Source organism: Nannobrachium achirus (assembly GCF_963921795.1).
Source record: "Nannobrachium achirus genome assembly, chromosome: 5".
In the NCBI taxonomy this organism is placed as follows: Eukaryota; Metazoa; Chordata; class Actinopteri; order Myctophiformes; family Myctophidae; genus Nannobrachium; species Nannobrachium achirus.
The window spans coordinates 22135500-22155527 of NC_137814.1; the positions used below are offsets into that span (position 1 = coordinate 22135500).

The window sequence follows — 20028 nt, forward strand, 5'->3', positions numbered from 1 at the left end:
CGATACAAATATTCAAAGTGTTTATGGTAGTCGTTACATATTTACTGTTTTAATGGTGTGGCACCTAGGGGGACGAATCTCGCAAACCTCTGGACCTGTCAGTGCTACATTTCTTGCGGATGCTGCCAGTAGGCCAAGGAAGTAAATCCCTGAATATTATTTTCACATATGGCGAATTGATAATGTCAGACCCCCTGCCTGCCCCGCTGCCCAGCCTTGTTTGGGGCCAGTCTGACATTTATCAACATGAAGTCAGAGATCCAAAGGGAAACCACATTGTTATTGGACCCTGTCTTGTTTCACTGCACCTCCTGCACTAAAGTGTGTCATTGTGATTCCACCTCTAAGCAGGGTTATTCGGAAATATGAAAAGGAGGTCCTCTGTTCACTCAGGTCCAGAGGTCCAGGGAATGTGCTGACGGCAGTTGGTGTGAGAGACAGCAGTGCTGTGTCACAAAATGCCAACTCGAGTCTACTTCATATGCAGGGGCCACTGCAGTATTTAAACACTTGAACCCTATAGTGTCCCTATTATGAGGCAAATTAAAAAATAACAGATCTACAAGCTTGTAGATCAGCTGTTTTGGGGTTAAGATATTTGGTGTAGAGGGAAAGAATTGCTGGTAGATCGGCTGTTTCCGGTGAAGATATTTGGTGTAGAGGGAAGAAAAGGAGGAGCAGGAGCAATTGTTGAAGCGTTAGTTCACCCCCAAAATGCTTTTTTTACTCACCCCACGCAGACTTGAATTCATGGATAGTTTTTAGTTTTTGTCTCATTCCTAAGCCACGCGCGCACACACATACACACGCGCACGCACGCACGCACGCACGCACGCACGCACGCACGCACGCACGCACGCACGCACGCACACACACACACACACACACACACACACACACACACACACACATTTCTTGTCTCCACGGGGAACAAAGGAGGCGCTTTGTGTCTCCATAGGGAACCACTGTTGGTCATTAAATTATTGGCTGAGGAATAAGACAAGAACGTAAAAAATCCTTGAGCTTGTAGATATGCTATTTTTGAAAAATCGTGAACATCTTCTTCTAAATCAGTGGTTCTCAAACTTTTTTATGTCAAGGACCCCCAAAATTACATGTATTTGGCCATGGACCCCCATCTCATAATATGTTGTTCCAGGGTCGGTCCACCCAGAAGCAAATATTTGAGTTACAAATGTTCGCTTTTAAAAATATATATTCAAAGACTTGCAAAAGATATCAATTTTTTCCAAAAAAAGCTCGCAGCGCGGCACTCGGCGCAGCGCTGTGAGCTTGTATATCTGCTATTTTTCAATAGTTAAAGCATTAAATAATTCTAGGCCTCTATGAAGTATGTAGGGTTTAACTGGTTAAAGAAAATGACGCGAGGTACAGGACTGATGCTCTGTCAATGTTGTACTCATCATTTTATCCGCTGACACGCTGCAGAAATCCTACTGTAACATTACATCAACAATGCTCCAAGCAACAGCAAATTATATCAATCCTGCACTTCCGTTCTCTTTCTTTTGCTGTCTCTTCTTGTAAGAAAGATTGATATGTAGTCAACATTCATACATCCATACTACGGTATATGCGCAGGCACGCACACACACACACACACACACACACACACACACACACACACACACACACACACACACACACACACACATACACACACACACGCACGCACGCACGCACATGCACACAAACTCTTCCCCCAAAGCATATTGTCAGGGTCGGTCGATGAGATCGATCACAGCAATTTCACTCACAGCCAGTGGCTTCATCTGGAAGGCTGGAGAATGAATGAGCCGGTGGATAATCATGTCACCAACTTCCTCGGTACAAATCCCATCTGTTTTTATTGTAATAAGAAAAGAATGAAGGCCTATACTGAACTCTTACTGAACTCTTATTTAACCAGGAAAATTGGACCAAGTAGCAGGCTCTAATTTAAGTGTACTTGTCTGGGTGGGTGAACCAGTCATTGCTGGATAAGATAAAACTACAACATTCACACAATCACACCCTGGATGGGAGCTGCTAATAACACAACATTCCACTCTTGATCGATGAAGGACATTTTAAGAAGGCCCTTTGGGCTGAGAATTGTGCAAAGCTCAGGACAAAGTGAAACAAGAAATGCACTCTGTCGAGGTGCCAACTTGCGTCTTGCGCACAAGTAGGCCATGCGCACAAGTAGGCCATGTATGGCCTACGCAAGCAGAGTGTGCCATGAGGTGCGCTCACCACTGGCCTCACCACTTCCAAAGAGAAACCTGATATATTATGATATATGCCAATGCCAATGCCATTGCCATCACCACTGGCATCACCAGAAATACTAACCTCGCCTACCAGGCTTTCTGGGGGAAAGCCTGGTGTTCGTTCACAACAGGCCGTTTGGTTTCCGCCTAGAGCGCGGAAACCACTAGAAGAAGCGGCATCACTTTGATTTGGTTCCCCCCGTTTGTTTCCCCAATCCCTATTAAAATGCTCGAGTAGCCTATAGTGTAGTCTTGCCAGTCGCTAAAGGTTGGACTAAAAGATGCATATACCAAATTAATTTTTCAAAAGAAAAACTACTCTGCATCAAGGAGTTTATTAGGTAGGCCCTAAAAGTGTGTCCTTGAGCGCAGGGGAATATTTTGGGTTAAAACTGATCTTTCCGGCAAATTGTAGTCCTTTGAGTACTACAACATGACGTTTTGTGGTTTCCGCTCCAGAGCGGTTACAAACCCGAAAAGTGAAGTGATCCCAGACTAAGAAATACTGGTCCCTCATTGGCTGATGTTAATGATGACGTTGCCATATAAGTGATGATGGTGCCTGGTTGGGCGACGGTCTTAAACAAGACACTGACATACGTACCCCGACATACATACCGGTCGCAGTACTTGCGCGCTCTGCTTGCGCAAGTAACAAGAACTCCACTCTGTCGAGATGCCAACTTGCACCCTGTGCACATATATGTGCGCCAGCGATGCCAGTGACATCACCGCTGGCATCACAAGGAATGCTGGCCCCCCATTGGCTGTTAATTGCCAGAAATGCTGGTCCCTGGTTGGGCTATGGGCTTAAACAACATTTAGACACATAAACAGCACCGCATGGATCCATTCGGTTCCATTTGTACACTCTCAGAGTGAACCATGGGGATTTTGTGTATTACGTGTCAAATCCAGAAACTGTTTAAGACAAGGATGTTTTTTTTCCTGAGGTTTAACCATGGCTCCTGACAAATAGTGTGTATAGTAGTAGTAATATTGTTGGCAGAATGGAGGTAGTTTCTTTGCAGAGTGAAAGTGGCAGTCAGAATTTGGCTGAGAGGTGAGCTCTGTTGCTCTCCCTCTGCATGTCCCCCAGGCATTTCTGACTAAAATGGAGGTGTTCTTATTTGGTGAAGCCCACAGCAATGGATGAAATAATTGCAGCAACCTAGTCCTTGCACTTCCACACAACACTATAATTACGCACGAATGTGAAAGTTTCCAAGTGGAGCAAATTAATCCACTAGGAATCGTCAGTGTTTTTTTTGCCTCCTGAAGCTATTGTCTCCTTCATTGTCTTAGACTTAAGCCTGTCTAGGCTTAGGCTATTTCATTCTCTGGACAGACTATCTCTTAGACCATTTGTTTCTCAAATGGGGGTACGTGTACCACTAGGGGTACGCAGGGATACTGCACTAGGTACTTGAGGAAAACTAGAAAATGGGAATATGTATTTTACTGTTATGGTCAATGAAAAAACATTGACAGAGTTTGAGTGAACCTGCTCATCTGTACATTTCTAAACCACATTATATCAATTAGTTGACTATAACAGTTATTGAATAGAAAGCAATGTCTATTTTCCATTATGCTGTTTTATTTTGAACGTATTGGCTTTGGAAATGGACTTTTGATGTCAATTTTGCTGTAGTCAGGGGAAGGGGGTACTTTGCTTCGGAAATCAGTATAAGGGGGTACTGCAGACAAAAAAGATTGGTCTTAGACCATTCTAGAATAGGGGCATTATACAATTATGACAAAATTATGTAGTCCTATATCCTACATCTTATTCGAGCAGACAAACGCCCAATGAAATATTTAAGGTCTGCATAGCGAGGGAACTTGTCAAAAATACAGGGATGCCCTGCGAGTAAAACAAATGAGACCCTATCTATCTAGGGGCCACACTGCTTCGCATGCAGAATACCAATTAACTGGACCTGCGCATAAATTAAAGGGATCAGCGGAACTCTCATTAGCGAAGTAAAACAGAGACACAGCGCTGTTCACACAACTCCTAATGAGTAATGACCTAATTAATAGCACAGTCTAATATCAAACATCCTAGCTTTACTTGTCTTTTGTACGTCCTGGTTTGAATTATTGAGTGAATTATTCACAAATGGCGTGGTGCACCATATCATGTCATATAGGCTTTAAAAAAAATTAGCCCAACATTTACATAACTATTAATCTGGGCCAGATAGCTTTCAGACTATACATGCACATGATGCCACTGTTGAAATACAATATTAATGAGAAATCAGTCAGAAGAGCATGCACTGTGAGGCGCGCACATATAGTGCTGTTCAGAACTGCAACGTACCGTTTCCCTGCGTGTATTTATTTATTGACACTTGATCTTGGCGATGCCCTCACTGGATAGCGGTGAACAAACTGGAAACATTACGATCCCACTTCAAATCACGAAACAAAGAAATCGTTGTCTCTCTCTCTCTGTCTCTCTCTTTGATGATGTGTTCTAGAAGAAGGGAGCGTCTCTGTGTCCGTGTTACGACTCGTCCATTTACAACAGCACGCTGCTGACAAAACCCCGAAAGGGAACTGCTTCCAGTCCAGATGACAACCTTGGACGATCAGCACACTGATGACTTTTGAATGACTACACTCTGTCTTCCTCCTCGTTACAGGGCTGCTGTTGGTCTTCCTCGCAGTGTCGGCTCCACTAGTCTCTGTCTTTCCTATCCAAGCTCACTCGAATTGAGTCGATTCATTCTTTCCCTCTCTCTCTCTCTCTCTCTCTCTCTCTCTCTCTCTCTCACACACTCTCTCTCGCGCACGCACGCACACACGCGCGCGCGCGCACATGCACGCACACGCACCTTCCCTTATCGTTGAACACTTTCCAGGCGTGAAAATGGAATGTCGGAGGACTGATTACTGATAGGCAGTGCCAGTGAGTTAAAGAGAACTTTCACAGTTATTTATTTATTTTATAGTGGCTCCTCCTCCTCCTCATATCAACAACTTAAGCTTAATAGGCCTATACTCGTGAGCGTGTCGCTTGTCGTCAAAACAACATACCAAAACAAACCAACAAATAAACCAAGAAACAAAAAACTTCCAATTTGCTCCTGTGATGCAACATGTAGCTTAGATTGAATATAATTATGTTTTGCAAGCAGTACAGTCGTGGCTACCATAGCCTATAGCCTAAGCGAAAGCAAAACCTGATGATGGGCAAATTCAGCACCATGGTCAGCGGCCTTCAGCATTTCAATTCACTACATTCCATTCACTAAGAAGCAATAATATGTAGGCTACAATACAATACAGTATGCGCAGCCTCATTCATTGTTTGGGGGGGGGGGGGGGGGGGGGGGAGTAGAGTTAGCAAAATCGCACTCATCATCACTATAAATAATATGAATTGAATAGGGCTCTACCCTCTTTGACTTAAACATGCAATTTATGTTCAACCCGAGCGTCCAGGCACGATGAAATATGGAACAGAAATAAGGACTTTACCCTCAGTGACTTGCAGTGTGTGTTCAACCAAGGCCAGCGTCCCTCCCAGTCCCAGGCAGCACTGACTGTACACCGGCGGGGTCGTTCAATATCCTGCCAAATGTTCAGCCACCAAAGAGAATTGTTTGCACGGTGTAGAACAATGAATTTGAACCAAGGTTATGTTCCACTTTCCCAACTCCTGATCCGTTTAACTTTGGTTGTTGTCGGGTGTTCGTTGTTCCCTAGCTGACGCTGTCTGGACAGAGTGTTCAAGGGCTGAAGAAGTTCTATCATCCGTGTGTGTGTGTGTGTGTGTGTGTGTGTGTGTGTGTGGGGTGCATAAGAATGAGTGCGTTAATCTTACAAGTGTTAAAACCAAGCTGCCCCACATTTATCATGTAAGCAGCATTAACTTCAATTATTCAAACCATGTATGTCTGTCTATACCCTCATTATTCCATGCCATGTGTTTGGTACTTTGGGAACATAAATTCTCTCTCTCTCTCTCTCTCTCTCTCTCTCTCACACACACGCACACACACACACACACACACACACACACACACACACACACACACACACACACACCGCGGCTCGGATTTGTGTGCGATTTCCCGACTAGTGGGAGTGTTTCAGGCAAAAATTGTGCACTTTATGAAAGAAGCATGAAATTTGGCACACAGTTAGAACATGCCATATGGAACATTTTTGGCTATAGGGGCATCGCAGATTTGTCTTGGGAAACTTGTGGGAGCCAATCAAAGTTGGGCTCTCATAGACTTTACTATAGAGTAAAGTAATACAAAAAATAAATATGCTTTAAGTAGCATGTGAGGGGTCAAACCAGGTGTTTTTCGGGATTCTGAATCCAATGCAAGCATTTGTTTTGCACGAAAAACATTCCTTTCCGAGAAACGGCCACCACAAAACTGTTGAAAAGTGATGACTCATCACTAAACCATACTTTTATCACTTATATGGGGTCCGTTTTTAGCCCAATGAATGTTTTTCCTGCAAAATAAATGTTTGCATTGGATTCAGAATCCCGAAAAACACCTAGTTTGACCCCTCACATGCTACTTAAAGCATATTTATTTTTTGTATTATTTTACTGTATAGTAAAGTCTATGAGAGCCCAACTTTGATTGGCTCCCACAAGTTTCCCAAGACAAATCTGCGATGCCCCTATAGCCAAAAATGTTCCATATGGCATGTTCTAACTGTGTGCCAAATTTCATGCTTCTTTCATAAAGTGCACGATTCCATCAAAATAGTGCCCGAAAAGCCTGCACTAGACCGTTTGTTTGGCTGTTTGAAGCCTTGCCTGTTTGTGTTGTTTTTTAATGATCTGTCCCCCTGCGGGCCATATGCCAGCACGGGCCCATGTCGACCCACATCTGTGTAATTAACGTCAGAGTCAAACGTCAGGATGCAGAGTGCTCAGAGTCTACTACATCTTTCTTGATTCTGTCCGGCAACCTCAACTAGATACCTTTATTATCCCAGGAGGGAAGATCAGTCTCCCAGAGGAGGCACAGCAGTTAAGCAGTTTGTTTTCTATTGATTTCTCACATGGAGACTTGAGTTCAATAATATTTGTTGTTTTTTGTCACATTCCTAAGACAAAATGTTGAGTTTAGAGTAAATTTACCCCCATTGATTTTGGATGGGGACCCAAATGCCATCCGGAATCAATGGGAGTACATTTATTGTAATCAAAGTATTGTCTTATAGGATTGCGACAAAAAATAAATAAATATTGAACTCAAGTCTCCACGGCGTGAGAAATCAATAGAGAAAAAGTCATTTTGGGGGTGAACTACTCCTTTAAGTTTATAAAGTTACAAAAGTACTGTTGTGTAGCCTATACAGCAAAAAACAAGGCAAACAAAGCAAAACATGTCCAAACAGTCAGTGTCTCACCGTTATCTCGTCAAATAATAATTCTCAATACTATGTATCAGTGCATTGCCAATCAAAAAGTGTCCATTGGTCTGTGCAAAAGCCAAAAAGCATGATAGGTGCAGGCAGGCGAGGCAGCACAGTCGTAGGCCTTGCGGTGCGGAGTAGGCAGCAAAAGCAGAACTGCTGGGAACATTCAGCACCATGGTCAGCGACTTTATTCTGGTGGAGATAGTTGGCCAGAAATAGAAGGCTGATATTATGATTCTAAGATGAAGTGAAGTGTAACTCACACAGTCCTACGCAATTTAAAACTTACGGTGTGGCTTGCCAAAAAGAACTCATCTACAAGCTAACAACGTCACGTAGATCTGTTTTTGGCAATTGTGACATTCTGGCGGGATGGAGTAGCCTATTAGGGGCGGTAGATAATAGGCTACTCCCACAGACATGCCATTTTGTTTATTGGGTCAAATAATTGTGAAATCCCACCTTTATAGGTTCTTCAAAAATATGACTGGCAATTAATGGCATGTGTCCTCGCTACTTGGTCTGTCGGAGAAGAAGACAACAAGAGTGCATAGTTTATTTGTCCACAAACCTCTAGAGAAGGAATGCTTTGACGAGCAATGAAAAGACTTGAAAAGACATTCACAAACAGAGAGTGTAAAATTCAAACTCATATCATCTTGTCTGGGGAATAAGAATGAAATACATTTCCATATAAATTTGAAAAATATCTGAGTTGTTATAGGCAACACGTCGATGCTTTCAAAATGGCATAGAGGGATTTTGTTGAGAGAGAGCCAGATAAACAAACATGTATTTCATCCACACTGTATCTGAACTGCAGGGGTCTTCAACGTTTTCAGGATTCAGGCCAAGGACCCCTTAGCAGAGATAGAGATGAAGCACAGAAGCAGTGATAGAGATTCTCATCGATTTCATTGTTAGATGCATAGACCTGTTTGACACTTAACCATTTAAAGGGTTCAAGTTGAAAATAATTATCCTATCACGCAAGGATTTGGCGGCCTCTCCTGTATAGTAACTCTGAGGACCCCCGGACCCCCTGTTGAAGACCCCTGCTGTAGGCTAGTCTACTGTCCTGTGCTTTTATATGCGAACTGCTAATAGGCATATGTATAGCCCATTCAATCAATCAATCAATCAATCAATCAATCAATCAATCAATCAATCAATCAATGAATCAATCATTCAATCGATCAATCGATCAATCAATCAAAAATACGTGCTTGAATTCTGTCAAATTGGACAGCAAAAAGCCAAAAACAAGCGACATAATGTGACAGACAGCTGTTTGTTCCACTAATCTGGGTGGATTGTGACATCCAGCCGAATAGAGGTCAAGAGAGAATTATGTTATTAAACTCCTATAAACCTATATAGGCATAGACTACCTCGATCCCTCCCTCTCTCTCTCTCTCTCTCTCTCTCTCTCTCTCTCTCTCTCTCTCTCTCTCTCTCTCTCTCTCTGCCTCTCTCTCTCTCTCTCTCTCTCTCTCTCTCTCTCTCACTGTCTCTCTCTCGCTCTCTTTCTCTCTCTCACACGCGCACGCACACAGCACGCACAAACCTCCGTTTCCCCCGGCCTATATAGGTCTGCATGCATGGCCTTCACACACACTGACAGCTGTCTATTATTCTGGCAGATTGAGATCACAGAAATACATTGATTATGATGATCTATACCACGCGTAATATAACAGAGACCGCTCTGTACGTATTCATTTACTGCAGTGACATGGTTCATACGCACACGCACGCAGCACGCACACACACACACACACACACACACACACACACACACACACACACACACACACATCGGGGGTAGACGTCATGGTGGCACTGGTGGGTCCCTGTTCTGTTCCCGGACATCCCCCTGATGCCTTTTCATCAGTGACTTCTCTGTGAAGTCCATTACTATTACAGACGGCCATCCACAATCAATATTCTTCCATTAAAGTGATGAACGGCCCGTCTTTCCAACGCTCTCCCGGTGAAGACAGATTTTTCAGGCATCGCCGATCCAAATCAGTCAACGTGTTGTGTGCACGCCACGCGCTGCGCTGCGCAGGCTGTGCCAAAGGTAAAGGTGAACGTGAACCGTGAGTTATTCCTATGAGACTACTACAATAGCAAAGCACACCCTCTGGTGGACACCCACGGTATTTTACATGTAAACCCACTGTCGAAAGTAAATTACGGTAATTTAAAACTCGTTTTATATTTTGTTATTAATATTATTATTAATGCCCTCCCCCTAAAACTAGTGGTTATTTTTTATTATTATTTTATTTCCTCCCCCTGTGAACTTTTGACAAAATAAATCATAAATCCGGAGACAAGCGTACTAGCCGGCCAATCAAAACGCTTCATTCAGTTGCGTCACTTCCAAGAGTAGAGTTCACAAGTCTCAAAATGTCATGCATGCTTGTTGTTGTGTTGTGACTGGCACTCCTGAACCTGAAGACGCCCAACGAAAGACACTCATACAACAGTGAGTCTGCTGCCTACAAGTACAATATGGAATGATGATAGTGTTGTTGGTTGTTGCACGTTTATGTTGTTTACGGAAATAATGTCGCGTCAAGGTTTGCAAGAGGGAGGGAGATGATCGGACACAAGATATTTATGTTCTTTGCACGAATGTTCAGGCTATACGAACAATATTTCAAACATGTTTTATCCCCAGTGGTGGAAAAAGTACTCAAATGTATTACTCGAGTAAAAGTATCAACACTGCAATGTAGAAATAGTCTACAAGTAAAAGTCTGGTTAAAATTTAGCTAAAAGTGTTTAAAAATATTTTAAAAATGCCAGATCTACAAGCTCACAGCTTTTCAATGGGCTGAAGTGGTTAATGCATGTTTTGTTCTAATGAACCAAATCACAATGTAACTAGTAACGTAAATTACAATATTTCCCCTCTGAGATGTAGTGGAAATAGAAGTAAAAGTACTGAAAAGTACAAATACCTAAAAGTTCTACTGAAGTACAGTACTTAAAAGTAAATGTAGCCTACTTAGTTCCTTTACACCAGGGGGTTTCAACAGGTGGTCCGGGACCCCTAGGGGATCCTCAGAGTTATTACAGGGGTCCTCCAACACTGAGTGATAGAACCTTTTTTCCCCTTTTTAATAACCACTTGAACCCTAGTGTCCATATTCTGAGAACTATTGCCAAAAATAGCAGATCTACAAGCTCACAACGTCTCGCGCTGCGAGGCGTTGTGAGCTTGTAGATCGGCTATTTTCGGCAAAGAGGTTTGGTGTAGAGGGGAAAAAGAGCAGACTAAGTACAAAATGAAAGGTCAAGTTTATTAAGTATTGATGGTTCAAGTGGTTAAATATCTGAAAACACAAATTGACATGAATCCAAAATACACTGATGATTGTTGTCAAACAATGAAACTATATGGAATCTATGAACAGGTTGTGGGGGTCCCTGCTTTATCTCTCTCAACTAAGGGGTCCTTGGCCTGAAAACGTTGAAGACCCCTGCTTTACACCACTGATTTCAAACATGTTTTATCCCAGATTAATAGCCCACTGCTTGAGTCTCCCATGCATGATTTATGGGCTACGACGTTGCGTGTCAAACTGCTTAACTGCCTAACATGAATGGTTTTCATATCTAATTGCTGCAACTTAAGATAAACCATTATATCTCAGCCGTAACAGCTGAAAGACTGAAACACCTAGGGGTCGATTCATACTCCACTTTTAGAGCCTAATTTATTTCGGTTCGGCTCTGTCTGAACTATGATATGGCGTCATTCTGAACCGAATTAATTACGCTACCCGCCCCCCGATCCTCTGAATGATGCCAAATCATTGTTTAGACAGAGTCGAACCGAAATAAATTAGGCTCTAAAAGTGGAATACCCTAAGGAGAGTAAGTGGTAAGAAGAATAAGTGTCAAGAAAGAACCAAGCCCCTAACTTGAGAGATCCCATTACAGTACAGTGACCAATAAAGTTATAAATCTCTGCAATCTCAGCTTCTATGGGACTATCTTGGATGATTTCTAGTTAGAATACTCTTAATAGCCATCTGTCCAACATACAGTAGAAGTACTGTATGTGTTTGCGTTGAGTGCCAGCTCTTGCCTTTCCAGAAAAACCAGTTGCTCTGCTCCGGCAGCGTTCCACAGCTGCCAGGTCTGGCAGGTGTGCACTGTCTGTGTGTGCAACAGCAAAACTGAGACTGGAGCACATTGAAACGGCTTCACAATAATTAATCCCTCAGTGTACGTATGCTCCATGGTATTGGGAGCGCATTCATCTCAAGATTCAGAATTTTAATTAATGTTTTCGCCATTAAAATGTGCCTCTACAGGACATGCGGAAACACACACACACACGCACGCACGCACACACGCACACACACACACACACGCACACTTAAAGCTTAAAGGCCCCAAAAAGCCAGTAGTGCAGTAACTACGTTTTTGGACACACTGTCTTATTTTGTATCCCAAAGGTTAAATTAGCCTTCATGATATTGAGCGGATATACGATCAGTGTAATATCACTTACTGTACTGTATATGCCTATATCTAATTTGGCTGACCAGTTTTTGTTTGTAACTACGAACAAAACGTTTTGTTCATAGTTACTGCACTCTGGCTTTGTAGGGCAGTATACATGCTGCCTGTGTGTCTCTATTCTCTCTCTCAAGACATCTACATATCGCCCCCTAGGCAGAAATTCCTAAACCCGCCTTCACACTGAGATAAAAAACACGCCGTAAAAGCGCACAGGTACGCAATTCTGTGCGCCTCCAGTCCGCGAGGCTGTTGTTGATTGACAGTCACTCTGTTGAATCACTTCCCTGTCATTCCCCACAGCCCTACCTACACGCAGAGCTGCACTGCTTTCATTGGCTTCAAGAGCTCACGCACGCACAAGATTTGAATAAAGTCGGTCGCGACAAGCTTTATTCAAATTTCTCAGCCGGTCTGATGCGTGTGCTCAGCGTGAAATTGGGCGTTTTTTTTACGCATCGCGCAAGACGGGCTCCACGCCAGCCCCCACTGGAAATGAATGGTATACGTGCGCAAACACACGCAACACCAGCTCAGTGTGAATAGGCCTTAATTCTACATTCTACCCTCTGTTCTTTCCCCCTAGATGTGGTGGCTCCTGTGGGTGCTAGCTGTCTTGCTGCTTCTCTTCTGTACCCTGGACATATGGTACTTCTTGCGAGTGGCAGGGGTCATCCTCAGCTCCTGGTTCCAAGCCCCGGTGCGAGATGTCACAGGAGAGCAAGTCTTAATGGGACGGGTCCTTCCCCATGACATTGACATGGGTCACATGAACAACGCTCGCTACCTCAGAGAGTGCGACTTTGCCCGCTTCTCTCTCTTCATGCGCAACGGCATCTTCAAGGCCGTCCGAGCGCTGGGGGCCACCGTGGTCGTGGGGGCCACCACCATCCGCTACCGCCGGGCTCTCTGCATAGGGGAGGGGTTTGAACTGCGGAGTCGCATCGTGACCTGGGACGACAAGTCCTTCTTCCTGGAGCAGAGGTTTGTGTCGACAAAGGATGGGCTGGTGTGCGCCGTGATGTACTGCAAGCAGAGTGTGATACGCTCCAGTCCGGACAAGATCATGCAGCACCTTTGCCAGAGGAAGGTGAGGAAGAAATGTGCCTTATGTTATACTTTTACAATATTTTCTAAAATTGCTGATTTACCAGCTCACAATGTATAGCGTCATGACCAGTGTTGCATTGGTTGTATCATGCGCGTACACGCCGTCCCAAATCCTTTTCAGCAGGAGCACACGCACGGACATGCATCGATGTAGAACAATCCACAAAATCACACCTCGACAACGTTTACATACACTATATAATAGTGTCACCACACCAGGGTGATTTAGCAAAGGGACAAGCCTGTATGCACATCAATAGACCATTGTCTGACATGTTAACTCCTGTAGAGTAGATGTTAAGTGATGTGCACGTGACATCATTAAAAGAGCGTCCCCCCAAACATTGAATCACCAATGCAACACTGGTCATGACGCATTGTAGTAGATCTCCAAAAATCATCAACATGTATGCCTATAAAGACATGGCCAAAATAGGGACTGTGTATAATATATATTTTTATGAATGCATTGTGTACACACAGTCGACGTAGGTCTGTAGTGGTTTTATGTTGGTTTGGGATGTGTGTGGCGTTGGCCTACGGCAGACTGAGTGAGCCAGAGCACAAGTGTCTCATTGTATTATTGTACACATGTGACAATACAGTTGAACTGAAGTGAACTTGTGGTTTGTTCCGTACAGGTGGAGTGTCCTGAGTTTCCAGAGGACCTGCAGCACTGGGTTAGTTTCATCTCTGCCAGCAGCCAGGCCCTCAGAGCAGAGAGTGGCCTGGAGGAGAAGAACAAATAAATGATGGACCACACCGCCATGTCACTCTGGGAGTTATTAACATCAGCTTTGGGAAGCCAACTCATTTGCGAGCCAAGGATTAATACTCCTCTGAGAAATGGATTAATATCCCCCGTACTTAAAGACCTGAACACTTGTGCCAACTGCTGATAATGAGCTTTATTTCAACCCAAATAGCTACACTGTCACCATGTGTACAACCAACAAGGTTACTTGGGAGAGGCTAAAACCAAGGTTAAACAATGCAATATTTTCTAACGAATAAAGGATTTGCAGTATTGATGTGTTTTAACATGGGCTTTCTTTTATTTAGTCCTTACATATTTGATGTGATTCATACAATACTAGCCTAGTAAACTGACTCCTCCGATTCGTTTACGAGGCAAATACAATACATTCATAATACAAGTTTATATACCTTTTACCTAGCCCTAGAATGTCTGTGATATTACCTACATTTCATGCATTCCAAATACACAGCTCTAGATCGGGGTGCCATATCATTTTTCCGACCACCCAATTTTCCGACCACCTAAACCTAACCTTAACCCTAACCTCAGTCAAACTAACGCTGGTGAATGCTAACCTGGTGAAATGCTAACCTGCCGACACTGGTGATTGCTAACCTGGGGAATGTTAACCTGGTCGGACCAACGGGAGGTCGAACCAATGCTCAGTCCCCATAGATCAGTCATATCACTGCCCGGTTAACAGACTGGTCTGGGTGGCCTTTAAATGTGTCGTACTGCATGTGTAGTTAATGATTCAGATATTGTCCTCTGTTTGAAAGAAAACGTGTTTATTCAAATATCTCGACTTTTCCACGAGCTGCACACAGACAACATTGTCTTGAACATTATTATGAAAACTTCCTTTGGGAACAGTCGTGTATGTTTGGGAAGCACAAAACGTATGAGGTACACAATTGACAGGTGCATTGCGATTGGTGTGGTAATTAATCACACCACCTGCCAATTGTGTGCCCCATATGTTTGTGTAATATCACAGACATTCCAGGGCTAACCTAACTTTACCAAAGTGTGGATGCAGCACTATAAGTTATATTTGACAAAGAGAGATATTTTACTTTTGCAGTTGATACTTTGATGAATTTAGTTTTTGTAGAATAAATATGCACCTGACATCACAAATGATGTGTTGAAAGTCATACAAAGAAAATCTCTAGGTGGTTAAGAGCATCTGCTAAATGCCTACCCAACATTGAAAGTGTAAATTGTATTCACAAACAAAGATGAACATAACATGTTTATCCTTTATGAATACTAGAAGCTCGGCCGCCCTGAGCAAACCCCATTATACCTGTTGTCATGGACACAGGCCATATGTTTGCCTGTGTCCATTTAAGCCCATATATGAACATCAGATCACGTCATGAGCTTGAGCGTTGTGAGCTTGTAGATCGGCTATTCTTGTCAAAGAGGTTTGGTGTAGAGGGAAAAGAAGAGCAGACTAAGTATTGACGGTTCAAGTGGTTAAATGTCTGAAAATACACACTTAATCCAACAACCTACACTCACAGATGATGGTGCTGTCAAACAAGTCTAAGCTGTCTAAGAAATATATGAACATTTTTAATCTGCAACACAATTTTATACAATACGTAGTGGGGGTCCCTGCTTTCTCTCTCTCAGCTAAAGGGGTCCTTGGCCTGAAAACGTCGAAGACCCCTGATGTATAGTTCTAATAAACAGGGTTCCCACGGTCATGAAATTCCTGGAAATATTTTGAAATTAGAAAAATATTTTCCCAGTACTGGAAAGGTTTTGGAATTGATCAAGGGTCCTGGAAAAAATAGCTATGCATTGTCTTTGGTTATTGATTTTGTTAATACCTCTGAAATGACAAATCCAAAATTTGCCAAATTGTCAAATATTAGAGGCATAAAACCGTGTTATACAAAATTCCTCTACTCTTAGTGCTCGTCAGCCGTCAGGGTGCCGGGGTCCCCAGTTCAAATATGATTATTTCGGGGGTCACGGCCTGAAAAGGTTGAGAACCACTGGCATACTGAGCGTTATTGAGCTGAATTATTGTTATATAGTCCTGGAAATCGGGTTAAATATTCTGGAAAAGTATTGGAAAGGTTTTGGAAATGAATTGGTAAAGATGTGTGGGAACCCTGAATAAATGTATGGGGCTTTTAAGCCGTGACATCATTTTTTAGTCAGACCTCCAAGCAGATTTATTATCAATATCTGTCCCTCTATTTCAACAGATCCGAGACAAAAATAACGACTAAAGTATAATTCTACCACTTTCCTTTCAACAACAAAGAGAAGAAAAATTAGTAGGCTATATAGTAAAATTTTGGCCCCAAAACATCTCCTCTGCCTACAAAATGATGTCAGACTTGACTTAGCCCCACGCCCAAAATAAATTGTGATGACGTCAGTTCCGGAAGTAGGAAGCGCGTCGTTGTGTCTACCGGCTTCTTCAAGGTGCATCCATCGCAGCCCATGGTAGCACCTAAACACCATCTTTGGTAGCACTCTCTTCTGAAAGCGCAGTGAGTAGAATGCACGATTCATCTATCATATTGTAATTGTCCTTACTGTCACCTGTGAACTTAATACAACTTAAAGGCAATGATGGTGTACCTGTACTGCTTGCGGATAGCACAGGCCACCAGCCAGAGGCTGCTAGCTAACACGCTAGTTGCTAGCAGCATATTCTGCTGTCATAGAGGTTATGTGTGCAGTGCTGCTCACTTGGCTTTCGCCTCCCTTCAGGGATGAAATTGTTGCTGACTCAAATGTAATGCATCGTATGTTTTTGTCTTCTTGCCCATGGATGTAATATAACAGTGAGCTTATAGGGCTAGTTGTTCACTGATGAGACCAACCTTGCAGGGTAAATGTACCCCATAGGTATTATGTTTTAACCTGCAGTAATAGTGCTACAGTATGTTGACACATTTCACGTGGATTCAATATTTGAATCGTAATGCTTAAAGCTGCAATTCATTTCATGAATAAAAGATGATTTTAATCTAATCTGTGTGCTTGATAATACAATTAACTAGCAGCACGGGTCTTTTTCAGGCCAAGGACCCCTTAGTTAAGAGAGAGATGAAGCAGGGACCCCCATAGCTCTGGTCCATAGCGTTACGCTATGGACCAGAGCTTGGACCCACAACCTGTTCATGAATTCCATATTGTGTCATTGTTTTAGTAAGGGGAACATAAGAAAATCTGCGAAGTAAATCGTTACCAAGAAATTTCTTCACCAATGTGTTTCTAAAGGTGTGTAATAATATGAACTAAAAGGTTGGAATTCAACTCCCGGGGGAAGCCTCATAAAAAATGATTTGTGTTTGTGTCCCATTAACTTAACTATACAGGAAAAAAATACAAAAAATAAATCTGCTTTAAGCAACATGTGAGGGGTCAAACTAGGGTTTTTTCATGATGCTGAATCCATTGCAAGCATTTGTTTTGCACGAAAAACATTCCATGGGCTACAAATGGCACCCAAATAACGGTGAAAAGTGATGATTCATCACTAAACCATCATTTTGTGGGTCAGATTTTAGCCCAAGGAATGTTTTTCGTGCAAAACAAATGCTTGCAATGGATTCAGCATCATGAAAAACCCCTAGTTTGACCCCTCACATGCTACTTAAAGCAGATTTATTTTTTGTATTTTTTTCCTGTATAGTAAATTAATGGTACACAAACACAAATCAGTTTTTTCATGAGGTTTCCCCCGGGAGTTGAATTTCAACCTTTTAGTACATATTATTACACACCTTTAGAAACACATCGGTGAAGAGATTTCTTGGTAACAATTTACTTGGCAGATTGGTCAAATATCTTATAAAATCCCCTTACTATTGACAGCACAATCATCAGTGTATTTTGGAATCATGTCAATTTGTGTTTTCAGATATTTAACCACTTGAACCATCAATACTTAATAAACTTGACCTTTCACTCTGTACTTAGTCTGCTTTTCCCCCTCTACACCAAAGCTCTTTGCAAAAATAGCCAATCTACGAAGCTTGTAGATCTGCTATTTTTGAAAAATTCTCAGAATTTGGAGACTAGGGTTCAGTGGTTAATATAAAAAAGGAGGAAAAAAAGTTTCTATTACACATGATTTGGAGGACCCCCTGCAGTAACTCTGAGGACCCTCTAGGGGTCACAGACCCCCTGTTGAAAACCCTTGTGCTACAGTATGTTGACACATTTCCTGTGGATTCAATGATATATTGAAATCGTAATGCTTAAAGATGCAATTATTTTCATGAATAAAAGATTATTTTAACCTAATCTGTGTGCTTAGTATGATAATACAATTAACTAGTACATCTGCAGAGGTCTACCTACTCTTCCACTGTTGTCAACTATTACTGCCTGAAGCTCATATCGCAATATTTCCCCTGACCAAGAGAACAGGGATGCGTTTATTGGCAGAGCGGTAGAAATGCGGTCTCTCGTGCAGGGTACCCAGGTGGGGGGATATGGATTGCAGCTTTAGTTGTACTGATAAAGATGCTAAAATTGGAGCTTCAGGGTCATGTTCATGCCATGGTGTGTATCTCCCTCCCTGACTGGATAATGATGATCTATTGATTTGTGTTGCAGAGAGATGTTGCTGCTGGTGCTGGGTGCTGCGCTGCTGCTTTTCTGCAGTCTTGATGTATGGTACTTTGTACGGGGGGCCCAAGTGTTTTTCAAGGCATATTTTCAACCCAGAATATGGGATATTCTAGCCGAGCAGAGTGTGGATGGAATGGTTCTTCCCCATGATCTGGATTACTTGGGCCACATGAACAACTCTCGGTACTTAAGGGAGTGTGACTTTGCCCGCTTTCACCATTACATGCGTAACGGGCTGTTCATGGCTTCGCGCAAACTGGGTGCCAAAATGGTGGTCGGGGCTTCCACTATTCGCTACCGGCGCTCCCTAGCATTCCGGGAGGCTTTTGAGATTCGGACCAAAGTCGTTAGCTGGGACGAGAAGGCCTTTTACTTGGAGCAGCGCTTTGTGTCCAAGAAAGACGGTTTCATCTCGGCGATCATGCTCTGCAGGCAGAACGTGGTGCACTGCAGCCCCGAGAAGATCATAGAGTTTGTGTGCAAGAGGAAGGTATGCAACAGGAGAAAGTTGCACAAACCCGTACCGCTATAATGAAATATTCATGTGCACTTTCTAAACCGTGTGTTTGTGTCGTTTAATGCATGCACAGATCCAGTGTCCTGAATTTCCAGAGGACCTCAAACACTGGATGAGTTTCATCTCGGCCAGCAGCCAAGCTCTGAGAGCAGAAAGTGGACTGGTGGAGAAGGACAAATGAGGCCCCAGCAGCACATCATCACTGGTCACAACATATCATTGCACGCAACATATACGGCACACAATATGTCATCCACACTGTGTAGGATTCTAGGGTCTTTTTTTTTTTTTTTTCATTTACAAAATGTCTTGTAGCATTTAGTCAGCCCTACCTGGATATATATTTATAGTCTTTAAATGGCATGAGCAGAAACACCTTTTGGATGGGCGAATATGAAAACTTGAATTATATGAGTTGTGTATTTTATCAAAAGCACTCTATTATGCACTGGAATTGGGCCACAGGTAGACTTTTAGCTGACATCAATATCAAGCAATCAAACTGAGCTATTGTCTCAGAAAGTGATACAAGAATGTATTAGCTTTTATCCATGAAGCTTAGAGTAGATCGCAAATTATTGTCTTTAGAGGCTGTGATCGTTTTTAGGCAAAATTCAGTCTTCAGATAAGCATGTGTAACATGAGAAACTCTTCCACTGACATCAATGCATGCTTTAAGTCAAAGAGACGGGGTGTTTTTGTGCCTGTTTCTCATTATTAGAGGTAGTTTACATTTTGACATTTTCATCAAAGTTGTAAGAGTTGTCTTTTTACAACCTTTGGGTGAGATCAACTACTTGAATGGGCTT

General features: G+C 42.7%; 2 protein-coding genes across 2 annotated transcripts; both read left to right on the forward strand.

Moving 5' to 3' along the window:
- Positions 1-10078: 10078 nt before the first annotated feature.
- LOC308285937 (protein THEM6-like) lies at positions 10079-14348 on the forward strand. The gene is made up of 3 exons (XM_080726875.1): positions 10079-10173; positions 12808-13311; positions 13973-14348. The coding sequence occupies exons 2-3, from the start codon at positions 12808-12810 to the stop codon at positions 14078-14080; spliced, it is 612 nt and encodes a 203-aa protein (XP_080583001.1). The 5' UTR covers positions 10079-10173; the 3' UTR covers positions 14081-14348.
- A 4343-nt stretch (positions 14349-18691) lies between these two features.
- LOC308285938 (protein THEM6-like) lies at positions 18692-19400 on the forward strand (the record flags this gene model as incomplete). The annotated part of the gene is made up of 2 exons (XM_080726876.1): positions 18692-19192; positions 19293-19400. The coding sequence occupies 2 exons, from the start codon at positions 18692-18694 to the stop codon at positions 19398-19400; spliced, it is 609 nt and encodes a 202-aa protein (XP_080583002.1).
- Positions 19401-20028: the final 628 nt, after the last annotated feature.